Genomic DNA, 12,863 nt, shown 5'->3' on the forward strand with positions numbered 1-12,863 from the left:
TACACAACGATAGACACGTATACTATTACGAAATCGTGCCATTGTGAAGTCTTCGTTTGCACGTTTGCAGGATATTAGTGATGTAAGAAGCTGCTCAGTCCCGACTGCTATCGCGAGTCTGGTAGCAAAAGAAACAACAGTTGGGCAACAGTTAAGGACACAGCCGGGTTAGGCAACCTTCCATTCTAGATGTGGTTTTGTTAAGCGAAATGTATCGAGGGATCCTTACTTGTTGACAGTTTTAAATTATACGAATTTTAAAATAATAATCATCGGAGTGCTGACTTTCTTTTGTGGCATGGAAAGAAATGGGTGGTGTTTTGAGATTATTCGATCGTCTTCATCCTCCTCTTCGTGATCCTCTTTTAGTGGAAACTATGGTGCTAGTATGGGTCTTCTAATAACTAATACAGAAAGGCTCTAGCCAGTATCTTCCTGGTTGGCAAACTAGTCACTCAGTTTATCTGTCAGCCACGGTTCTTACGGTGTGTTAAATTCGCGAAAAAATAATGATCATATCAGGGCTCAGCTATAGAGACTGGGAACGTTCCCGATCACTCTTCTGTCTTACGTCTCTTACAGTTAATAAAATTGTTCAATTTTTACGCTTTCTTTAAGCGTAATGCTAAAGGCCAAACTTAGCATACGTTTTGGCACGCACACCTGCTTATGCACTGAAATCTCTTCAAACTAAAGTTGCATTACAATTAAAATAACAATGAATTATTAATTACATTTTTAACTGCCATGTTGATATAAAAAAAAAACCCAATTTTAGCGAGATAATAAAATTTCATTGTTGTTTCGAAGGTAAAACAAGGGTTGTGAATATTGGTTACAACCTTGTATGCTCCCTATTTATACCTTGCATACAAGCCACGATGTCTACGTGCAGCGGCTGCGTCCGATATGCAATTCAGTACGCAGCCAAATTTAACAGAATACATCGAATACCGATTATCCGTGGAAATCGTTAAGGAAAAAGCTCATATTTATGTATTTCATCATACAATTTACGAAGTTTCAGAACCTCTCTACGAATTTATATTATATTTATCTAACAGTCTGAAAATCTTCTCTAATTCCGGCGATTCTATTTGATAGATTTTGTGGGCCATTTCATGGCTGCGAACATGCGCCATTACATGCGAGTAATGGTTTTAACAAAGCAGGTTGAAATATTTGCTAGTTTAAATCTATCTCATTTATGTACACAAATTAAACACTCAAAATAAGTGTGAAGCAACTAAGATTTGAATTACCCAGCACAGAACGAAATAGCCAACTGTCATCAACAAACAAATCTTACTTACTTATCCGACGCTACAACCGCTTCGCGGTCTTGTCCTGCTGCAGGAGTCCTCTAAACCGCTTACGGTCGAGCGCCTTCGACTGCCAATCGTTTATCCCGGCCTTTCTGGCAGACGCATCAACGCCATCACTCCATCAAAATTTTGGACTACCAGGCCTCCTCTGTTCATGTGGACGACCTTGAAGGATTTTACGGGGTGGGTCGTCCGGTGTCATTCTCATGACAGCGACATCTCCATTGTCCTTCCACACATACGGGGCCAAAACAAAAAAACAAAAATCCAACAAAAAGCCAACACACAAATCAAAATACTGAAAATAAGTTCCTTTTTCACTTAGACACACAATCAGTTTATTGCTTTGCTAAACAGTACAATAATTATACAGCTTTCGACGGGTGTACGTGTGTAAATGAAGTGTATGTGTGAGTGTGTCTGCTTATCTTACAGTTAACTAAACCCTAAAAAACAATCAATACCTAATCGTTGGTTAATAAATTAACTTACGCTACAAACAATTGCATTAATCTTATCGTCGTTCTAACAAATACTTCCTACTATTGCTACCAAGCAACGGACCATTCCTAGCTCACTGTCTGAAGTAAGTGATGATACCCTTCTGGTGACTTCTCCGTTCCGTTGCTGGTGCGCAAAAATTTCACTGGGTTTTGTTCTGTCGCCCTAGTTTTGTGGTATTTACAATTTGCACCATTTTCTCCAACCATTCTTACGCCTAACATAGCACGCTTCTACTCCCTTCGAACAGAAGTTAATCACAAATTTCAATGTTGATGCTATTTTCACTATTGGTATCGGTCAGCTTGGAGCGGACGACCGCCGAAACGATGCTGCAGCCTTCCGAGTCCTCTCCGACCGACTGTGGCGATGAGGACGAACGGTAGTCGGAGGACGATTTGCAGCGCACCGCAGTGACCGGCGTGGCAGCAGGGGACGGACACGACTTGGACGGTGACACAGACGGTGAGCAGTGGTAGTGGTATTTGTCATCGAGCAGCGACTCGGTCTGAACCTTGCCGGAAGCATCCGAAACGCAGGTGATGGTAACTCGATCGTCGATCTTCTGTTTCTTGCTTTCAGGCTTCTTCAGCAACTCCTCGATGGAGTACGGATTGCGCTTCTTCGAGATGGACGTCTGCAATGCGAGTAAAATGTGAGGATATGTTTAGAACGCTGTTCGCGAGCTTTTAACTTCATGGAACGGGATATCAACTCACCCTCAGATCGTCGTGGTTGTCCGAAGAGTCGTCACTGTTAACGTCGGTGATTTGTACCGGCGAGGACGAAGCATTCGAAGCAGTCGTGTCACTACGCAAGCTCGGTTCAATTTGACCCTGGAATGCTGCTCCGCCTCCGAAAGGATTGCCGTACGTGAAGTACCCATGGGGAAAGGCAGCTGCAGCTGCTGCTGCGGCTGCCGCAGCCGCCGCCGCTGCTGCCGATGTAGCGCTCGAAGGATCTGCTCCCGACGTGTGCTGTCCCACTCCACGGTTCGCTGCGTAGAACAGACTCGTGTTCCAGATCCAGTGTTTCGGAAGGTATGGCATCTGGGCGGTGGCGGGTGCAATCGATGACACCGGCGTGCCGCTGGTCGGTGTGGAGCGGGTGGAGGACGAAGGTTCACTCTTGGAGTCGGCCCCTTTCGGTGAGCTAAGGTCGGGCATGCTGACCGAGGGCAATGATTTACCGAGATGGTGATGGTGTGGATGCCCCGCCGCTAGGGGTTGCGTTTGATGGGGTGACGATTGCTGGTGGTGGTGCTCGGTGGATTTGGTGTTTCCGGTCGGTGGGAGACTTTCGTGCTGGATTATGTTAACAGCCGCTGTTCTTTGCACCATTGGTGTCGGTGCACCCGGGGGCGAACCGTACGGAGAATGATGGTGGGGCATGGTGGGGTGTTTCGCGGTGTGGTCTGGGGACACTCCGGCCATACTGTACCGGTACTGGTTGAGCAGGGCTTGATGTTGCTCGAGCGTTTGACTGTACAGAGGGTGAGATGACATCGCTTTGGACTGCATATAGGCGGCGGACGAGTGGGAAGACTCGCGGAGCATTTGTTCTGTAAGAAAAGGGAATCACAGAGAACGATTGTGATTAAACAAGATTTATAAACTGTACTGATTTAGTACAAAATACCGATGAGACATGTCGAAAGACTAAAACTTTATTCATCTGGTTCAACTACAACTGAATGTACTTGACGAAGTGAGAACTCCACTAGAAACTCCACAACATCCTGCCATTTTCACAACTTTTTCATAACAATTGATTACTCCATTTTTATGTTCCCCACAGTTCCCGATCCGATCTCTAATGCAGATAACTGATCATGATGAAGGTCTAGTAGTAGACACTCCAAGGACTCCGAGGATAAAGCTGATGGAAAAGTTTTGGTAATTACGTCAAAGGTTTCAAAGACTCAATATTCGCTTGGCGACTTCTACTGAGGAACATTCTCTAGGGAACCCTGCCTCAATGGCTGAGTAAATATAATACTTTTTTTTTAACTCTCAATTCAATCAATCTCAATTTTTCATGTTATTCTCTGAATAAATCTTATAATTTTTGTAATGTTTACGAAGATCTTAAGTTATTAGGTTCACGATGAACTTTTACGGAGTACGAATAAAAAAATATCTAATTTTTTAGTGCTAAGAATAAAAAATAGTGAAACTAAACTGAAAAAACTAAGTCCCGTAAGGAACCATACAAACAAAACATATTCATATGCAACAACATGTTTTGTCCACCATGAAAACGAATCCCAGTTCGACCTTGAAATATTTTACTCATCTCTTTCGCAAACACCTTACAACCCGGTGGCGTTTGATCTCTAATCTTTGCTGGTATATAATTTTGATTTTCTCAAAATCTAAACACACTCCGCATGAAAGGAAAAAAAAACCCTTCCACAGCAGCGAAAATTGTCTCGGAAGCAACAAACTCACTCCATATCCACACCTTGCCTAACGATAGGTTACCGGTACAGCCGCCCATTCATTCCGTCTGGCACCTTGAGATGCATGCTGTGGCGGGAATTTGCATAAAAATCATGATGAAAGGATATGCGAGTGCGCACACCCGATTCCGCGCCTTCTTTTCGCACCATCGCGCACTTGAATGCGAATGCGTCTGGAAAGGCCAGTAGAAGCTCCAACGCGCCATCTACAGCTGTTTATTTGCCGCGCATCCTTTCAGCGTTCGTGTCCAGTGCCGAAAAGCATAAGACAATCAAACACAAGAAAGAGTGAACAGTGAAGAAACACGTCTAAAACGTTCCCTTCGTAAACCAAACAACGGTCAACCCGTGCGATCGGCAAGGCTCAATTAGGAAGCTTACTTCCGAAACATCGTTCTGTTTTCGTTTCGCGTTGCCTCTCGGGAAAGAACGGCGAACAAGAGCGAGTTGTATTTCTTCCGAGTAGTGATTAAGTGACCTAATAAAGTGCGCAATCTACAATCGAAACATGGACGAGACGTTACTCGATGCATTGACTGCCCTGCGTCCGTGATCAGACTGACCGACTGACTGACTGTCTGTCAAGAGGGCTCTCATTACCGGTTCATATCGCAGTGCAATTATCAAATTGCATCCAGCAGTGATCGCGCACTCGGCCGTGTCTGCCCAGCTGAAGATGACGGCAGCCAACGATCCTCAACGATTGCCACCAATTTGAAAGCAAAAGGCTGAAATAACCCTCCAGGATGAGCAACACACACAACTCCCTCTCTTCGTAGCTCCATGCGAAAGTGCATCTGGCGCAATGGGAGGAAAAACTGTGGTAAAAGTGTGCTCATTGAATGATTACATTCTCCGCACTTACGTACATGCTCATTATCGTGGTAATGCATCATACACGACCGACCATACCCACCGCCAAAAGGACTCGTGAGGCGCACGCTTTCCCCTCCGGGGCGTAAGTGTGTACGCAAAAGTACACATCAATTGCGGCCACTGCGCCCATTACTCACATGCACACACACACGCACTCCCGCCCGAGATGGCGTGTGCTGCGTAAGGACACCTTTCGGGTGCCGTAAGTAACGTTTCTTAAGTGAAATAAGCGCATGATCATCATGATCATGTTCGGCGATGATGATGATGATGTCTGCGTTAATGGACTGTTTTGAAAAATGACTAACAAAGGCACCACCAGAGTCACTAAGAACCCTTCGTTTTATTTTTCTCCCATCCCTTAAGAACACACGGCCACCCCGGATAAATTATGCAAATTTAATTAACTACAAAAAAGTGCGCAAACATACACTGCTAATAGGCCGCTTAATGTCAACAAATTTGTCATCTCGATGTACTGCGGTGCATGCTCACACGCCACGCACCGGTGGTGGCGAATATTCACGCAAACGGCCAGCACCGGTGGTCTCGTGGCCGTGTGATAATGTTGTTAAAATTACGATCCCACTGATCGTAGCTGATAAGCCCGTAATGAGAAAATTAAGTGATGGGTTTTTCGCACCACAAATTAGTGCAAGCTGTCAAAGCTGTGTTGAAACCTTGCGCGGACTTCGCACAGCTTGTCAACGATCAATCAATGGGTTTTGCTTTCACCCGCTGCCGGGTGACAGCAGAAGCGTAAGTTAAGGGTGAAGAAACTTGTAATGAGAGTGATCGGGTACCATTTGAGGGAGGTTTTCAAAAATGATCTTTGCGATCGATAAATCTTTATTGCAGACCTTAAATATTGATTACATCTTTGCTTGATAGCGTGGGAAGCGACGGAACTGTTGACGCTAAACATATTTCGTATTAGATTCCGCAAGGATCCGAATCTTATGCAAGGAGTTATAGCTCAATTATAGCTATTTAATTAACTCAAATTAAAGTTTGAAGATCATACATCAGATCAGTAGCTTGCACAGTGCCTTCACACTTCCAGTATATATCTATACTGCATGATATAAAGACTTTCGATTATTTGATTTGTAAAATCCTAGATATTCTGGAATATCCTAAGATCTTTATTTGCTAAACTGCTCTAAACATTGCTTATTTAGCTATACGTTATGAAAATTGGCAATACTTTGGTAAAACGAGGTATCTCTGAGGTCTATAACACATAACTTTGAGGCATTGATTGAGGAAGATCTTTGGAAGTTGCTGAATTCCATCTTACCGCAGATGTCTTTACGTGTTCAATTGAGACTAAATTCTAGTTAGCATCTTTATCTCCCTATTTAACAAGAACTTTTTCTCTCAGGTCAAAAACCAATACCACCTATTCTTATAATGTTTCGCTTGCCCTTGACTGTTTGGATTTGTTTCTTTGTTTCCCCTGCACCGTAATTGAATTCCTTTCAAACAATCGTTAAACAACTTTGTAACCTTTACATGCCTGCTAATCACCATCGACAAATTGGCCACTTCACACCCTCCGGATGCAACAAAACATGCAAAAAAACCCAGTGCCTGCCGACACGGTAATGCAACATCGACACCGTAACCGTGTACTTACCATTCGAAGTCATATCGTCCGTCCACATGCCGCCGTTCCGCAGTATCCGGTTCACCGAGCTCACCGACGGTATCGTGTTGGGGTCACATATCCGCTGGGAAAGCAGCTGATCCCGGATCTCCCATGCAAACATGCCCGGATTTTCCTGCTTGAAGCGCAGAATTTTCTTCACCACGGTCGGCGTTGCCACTTGCTGTAATGGTAATAATAGCAAAAAAAAACGAACACCATCCTTAGTAATGGGTAACAGTTAAGGGGGGTAGAAAATTGCTACATGCATCGAGTGTTCGGTAATAAACGCCACCAACTTGGCCACGGAATTCTTCCCCGCTGGCCGGACTACGGTCTATGGAACGTTGCATCGACGGCGTATGGTGTGGTCATTTAGTATATTGCCACCATAAATTTGTGCTCTCTCAACGCCTTATCAGCACCTGGCAAAAAACAAAAACCCTTCGCAAACCCTGCGCGGGTGTGCGGGAAATCATCGGCAGTTTGCACTCCATTATGGAAATCATAAGCATGTAGCAACCATATCGTACTCGACCGCGAAATTGCACCAATAAATTGTACTTTGTCGCATTTGTGGTAGTAATTTGTCGTTGCGATGCCGTTGTAAGACGTTTCGCTTCGCTGTGAAAGCATCAATCATAAGCTTCAATTATAAATCTACGCCTTTAATACTGTTACGTGCCGAAAAGGTGAGTTCTGTTGCTGGAACTCGGCACAAAAGCAAAAATAAAAACACCGCCATCAAATGCTTATTTTCTAGCAGTAGTTTACGGATGGGGGTTCCACCGGGTAAGAATTTATAGTCCCCGAAAAAAAAACCCAACGATGGATAATCAACACCATGCATCATCGGACCGAACCGTTCACTCTGCCGACCGGACGTTATAAATCGCTCCGTTTTACGAGATTGGCAAAAGGGCGAAGCGAACTTTATTGTCGGGAAAATTGAAACAAGCTGAAACAATAGGCACAGAGGAAACCTCTCGATGAACGTTGATAACAAGCCAAGGTTTACGCTCAGAGTAAATTAGTAACCTCAGGAGACCCTTCTTTAAACCCTTCAAAAGCGTGATCGTTGGCTAGAAAAACCATTTACGACCGATATCCCTCCGCTAGTTGGAAGGAAAATTTCATGCATCAACCGTAATTTACGCCAATCGGTCCCGACCTTCAGGAACGAAACGCCTTCCAATACCGGAACAGAGCTTTTAATCGTTATCAAGTCCCTAAAAATAGCCCGTCGAATGCAATCGGAACTAACTATCACGTGGGTTGATACGGAAACACTCTTCCCCGGGGAGGAAGTTCACGAAGTCAATGCTTCCAACAAGGACACAAAGATGGTGGGCCAAAGCCTGCTTGAGGAAGTATTTCCGAAGGTGCTCACAATCATGGAGATAAGTAAATTCCGATTTTCATTACAGGTATCCATCAGGATAGGACAATTCCTTGAAGCGTTGTCCAGGAAAGAATCGTTAAAAATACAGCTTGATTCAACTCTATTCCCTAACGAGTAGTTTATTGGTTTTGCTATGAGGCGCACTACACCACCGAGTGCTCAAAATGGTAGGTAGTATGTAGTTCACCCGTCCCATTACAATTAGTATACACGCTGCTCAGTGTTAAGTTTTGATTGCATAAGGTTAACTACTCGCAAAACATATCTTTAATAGGACGCTCCGCATCAAGTGGGCGATTAATTTCGATTGAGTTGCAACACAACCATTGTATGCAAATGTAGAGTGGCAATAACTTTAATTGCAATCTCATTGTTTCATCACCGCGAGTGTTGTTACCTTCGTCCTGTTTTATTGCACACCCTTGTACAGCTTGCACAGGCGCAGCACACAACCCATTCGTCTGGGAATGCAGAATGTGCGGTTCTATTCGATTGCAATCGATCTACGATTCGATCAGGGTCACTCTTTTCCCTATCTTGGCGTTGGTTCACCTTGACGCGATTTGTTGTCGTAAAATGAAATAATCGACACGTCCGTTTTGCCGATGCCCGTGGCACAGGTGTGTGGGTATTTACATGCATATTTTGTAACGTTCTACCATGCCGCTTGCGACGCCCTCGCCCTCACTCTCGAAACCCAAGCTTAGACCACGGAGAATGCAAAGGTTTTGTCGGAAAACAGTGAAAATTATTTTATGATTGCCCATTACCAAGTCCAGTGGGTTTTGGTATCGGAACGCCACAATCATCCTGCGGGGATGGTTCGCGTCTATGCATATTTTACAAGATTATTAACACCTTCAGCGGGGCGTTTGGCGTGAGATTCGTGCAGCTGAGCGACCGGGTTCAACCGTTTATGGAGACCGCCGCGCCATGATCATTATATTGCACGGCAATGCCTGGGCCATGGAGCGGCGATGATAGTATATCATTTGTTATGGGCCAAACCATAATCGGCAAGGCGCTGGGTTACCCGATTTTATCAACAGCGATCAACATCAATGTAAGCTATGTACTAGACTGTCAGACAGAATTACGCTGAATTCATTAGTTAAGTTAGCCAATGAGGCAGCAAATGGCTTGGAGCAGCACATGTTGTGCATTTGTGTGAAGAAAATGGCATTTTCTTCTTGTTTATAGCTACGTTTCGATAAAATGAACAATAGTTCACATTTATTATAGCATAAAGAGTTACTACTTAGAAGAGAACCAATGTAAAGAAATGATAATTAAGTTTAATTATCATTTGGAATTAATTACAGTATCTCCATCTGTTTAGTCGCAACTTCTCTTTCTCTCTATCTTTTAGGAGTAATTTGAACAGGAATTTATACTATCTCCTACAATTACTGAATTAAGAAGAGATTACAGGGTTTTCGAATTCACATGGCAAATTTGGAACAATTTTTCTATTCGATTCACTAGCTGAACTAGAATATGCTATGGAAGATGTAAAATACTTCAAATATTCTCTTGACAAATTTAATAGGGTCTTGCTCAAAATGAAATTAATACTGTGCCATTTTTATGATTTCTCGGTGGACGCGTCCTCCAAATGAGTAAACTTTGAACGTAATTGAATTTCCCTAAAAAAAACTTCAGAAACGTAGATTTATCTCAACAAATTACAAGTTAACTTGAACTAAATCCAGAAATTGACTGAACTCGAAAACCCTTAATAATAAACATCTTCGGTGTGCTTAACCGATCATTAGGTCAATTTCAGTTTCATCTTTTGTGTATAAATACTTCGAGGCTCTTATTCAATCCGAATATGTCATATTTACCATGAAAAAATTAGCTACAAATTAGTCCAATATTGCCTACTAACAAATTAAAACAATTGTTTATATCATGACATGCAAAATTTTGAGTTTTGTTAGTCAATTAAGACCCTACTTGTAGAAGAAAGTAACGCACAGAAACACAGTTAATAAATGTTCCGGTGAAAGAAATCTTTTATTTCAATGACTTCATTCAACCTTAACATCGAGCATGAAACTCTAGCTCAAACTCCTTGAGAAAAAAGGAGGAGTTATGCTCCGCATAAAGACACCAACAAGACCGCCAACACCGCCAAAGAAGAACTCGCGCGAGCTCAACCCACCGCGGATGCTGGCGCGATGTCACTGCGCCTGTCCCTTTCTACTGCTACAACGCAACCGAATCCGGTGAGAAAATCGCGCTCCCCCTTTTCAAACACCTTAACACAACCAGAAATGGAACATGTAAACGGTATGCTACAGCAAAACCTCCATAAATCATACAACATGCTCATCGGCTCGGTGATACCATCGTGCCGGGATTCGTCCCTGTAAGGGATTTGTCTGTGCCACAGATCGGTGAGTGCTACCGTGTGGTCCGGTGCTGTCTGTTGGCCAGTGCGATTTAGTAAATTTAAATTGAATTTTATGAGTGACGCTTATCGGTCCGAAATCATCACCCGAGAGGAAAAGATGCAAGAGAAAAACGACCGCCCGGAGCCGGGAAGCCTGTCGTCGGGTATCAGCGGGATCGCGGACACTGTGTTCCGTTTTGTTTCCTCTTTGTGAAGGCCTGTTTTTTCCCCCGTCTTTCAACGGTACGATGGTGTGAACATGACATCGTACGACCACCGGCGTGGCAACAGCATCGCCCCGAGGACGACACAACCGAACGATGCTGCTCCAAACACCAACCAGGAAAAACATGGGGGGAAAATAACCATAGCATTAGCATAAATTAAACCGCCCCAAAATGCAGCTGTTTCGTACCAGAACCGAGTGGAAAACCCGGGGCACACACATCAACACTTTGATTCGGTTGCATCGCGAAGGTACGCTCAAAAAAAAACATGATAAACCCCCAAAAGCACATCCAATTATCATTACCGTTTAATTATTTCCCGCTTCGAACTGCGTACCAACTGCGTTGGTGCGATAAGCGTGTGGGAGAAATGTGTAGCTGGCGCAAAGTACTTGGCAAAAGCCCGAAAAAATGAATGATTACTTTTCCGGTGATTTATAATTACTGTCCATGGCCAGGGCCTGTCTGCCCGAAACGAACTTCATTAGGTGGTGTACTGCTGCCGGGGAAAATGTGACAATTTTCCCACGTCCACCCGGGGATCATCTCCTGGTTTGTGGGGGGGGGATGATGTGATAAACAAACTCCATTATCAGTAGGATGTCTGCCGCGAGGTCAAACAAATCAAACCGTTGAGCAGGAACGTGTAATGGTTGGTAAGCTAGACTGAACGATCATCGATCCGTCGAACACAGTTTTCGATTTGGTGTATCTGCAAGTCCTTCGATAGATTTTCTTCAATGATACTTAATTTTCACAAACATAACATTTGAAATAGAAATAACTGCTCATCTATAAGATATTCGCAGATTCTATTTCCCGACAGCACACATTCATACGGTAGCGTGTTAAATAAATTCTAGGACATTTAGATTCATGTCAACATTATTACCCTAATCATCAATCAAACCCTTCCAACCGGTGGCGCACGACACCCAAGTTCCCAACCCCAATACGGTGTGTAATGATGTCAATACATCCGTTCCGAAGGGTGCACCAAATCGTATCGTAGTGCCAAACAAACAGGGAACCAACACGCTGCGATATGGTGGGTGATAAGTGGACCAATATTTCCGGTGGAGCATGGCCAGACGGAAAACAGCTCTCGTTACAGGTGATGAGCGTTCATAACAGGCTACCTATTTGTCGAACTGGTTTGTTAGCTATGAATCGTAGCAATGCAAACAAATCCTTTCAGCAATCCCATAACTATATTAAGTTTAATTGACATCTCTATCCTACGTATTTTAACTTGGGGCTAGAATTACTAGAAGATCTTGTTCTACCTTTTCTTGCCTAACTTTATTAGGACCAATTGGGATTTGGTAACGCTTTAATCGTGTGGAGACCGGTGTCGCTATCAGTATAATTTAGCTTAAGCTGTAAGACCATCTTTATGTACTAAAAATAGGAACTTAAATAATGACGCCACTGAAATAACTCATCATTAAAAGCAACATAACCATTTGTCAGAATCCTCTTCATACACATTAATGCAAGTTCTAATAAATCCTTTGCCACATGAGCACAATATACAGCCCCATTAGGAATAACTACAATCCATAAAAAGATCCACAAAACGATCATATAATTGTACTTCAATAAACAATAAAATAAATGCACATGAAGTTCATCAAGATGTCATAAACTTCTTCTGAAAATTGCTCTATTACATATTTCACCACAGTTCACCATATGTGGACATCGGGCAGATCTTGATAGACCCCGTAAGCGAACGATCTAAGCGTGCCATTGCAATGGAGATCGTTTTTCCAACGGTCATGCCACACTGGTGCACTTTAACCCTGGTTTGAAAATGGAGGTTTGAGGCCCCTCGACTGGACAGCGAACCAGATCCATACCCAACGGAACGCAACATGACAGTGACACATTGGTTCACATTATAAATAATTATCCTTTATTCGATTCGACGACCCGCCGGGGCTATCTCTCCTTTCCGATCGGGCTTTCAATTTAGGTGCTGTAGTTTTTGTACAATTCTCATTCCAATAAAGAAAAAAAAAC

At 43.4% G+C, this 12,863-nt stretch overlaps 1 protein-coding gene across 1 annotated transcript in view; it reads right to left on the bottom strand.

Moving 5' to 3' along the window:
* Positions 1 to 2,079: 2,079 nt before the first annotated feature.
* LOC128712400 (paired box pox-neuro protein) overlaps positions 2,080 to 12,863 on the bottom strand; it is a 28,537-nt gene continuing 17,753 nt past the window's right edge. Inside the window, exons 5-8 of the mRNA XM_053807293.1 lie at positions 11,218 to 11,229; positions 6,803 to 6,995; positions 2,546 to 3,387; positions 2,080 to 2,463 (exon numbers count right to left, since the gene is read on the bottom strand). Of these exons, the coding sequence (XP_053663268.1) occupies positions 2,080 to 2,463; positions 2,546 to 3,387; positions 6,803 to 6,995; positions 11,218 to 11,229 (1,431 nt within the window). The remainder of the gene's footprint in view (positions 2,464 to 2,545; positions 3,388 to 6,802; positions 6,996 to 11,217; positions 11,230 to 12,863) is intronic.

Source organism: Anopheles marshallii, chromosome 3 (assembly GCF_943734725.1).
Source record: "Anopheles marshallii chromosome 3, idAnoMarsDA_429_01, whole genome shotgun sequence".
NCBI lineage: Eukaryota > Metazoa > Arthropoda > Insecta > Diptera > Culicidae > Anopheles > Anopheles marshallii.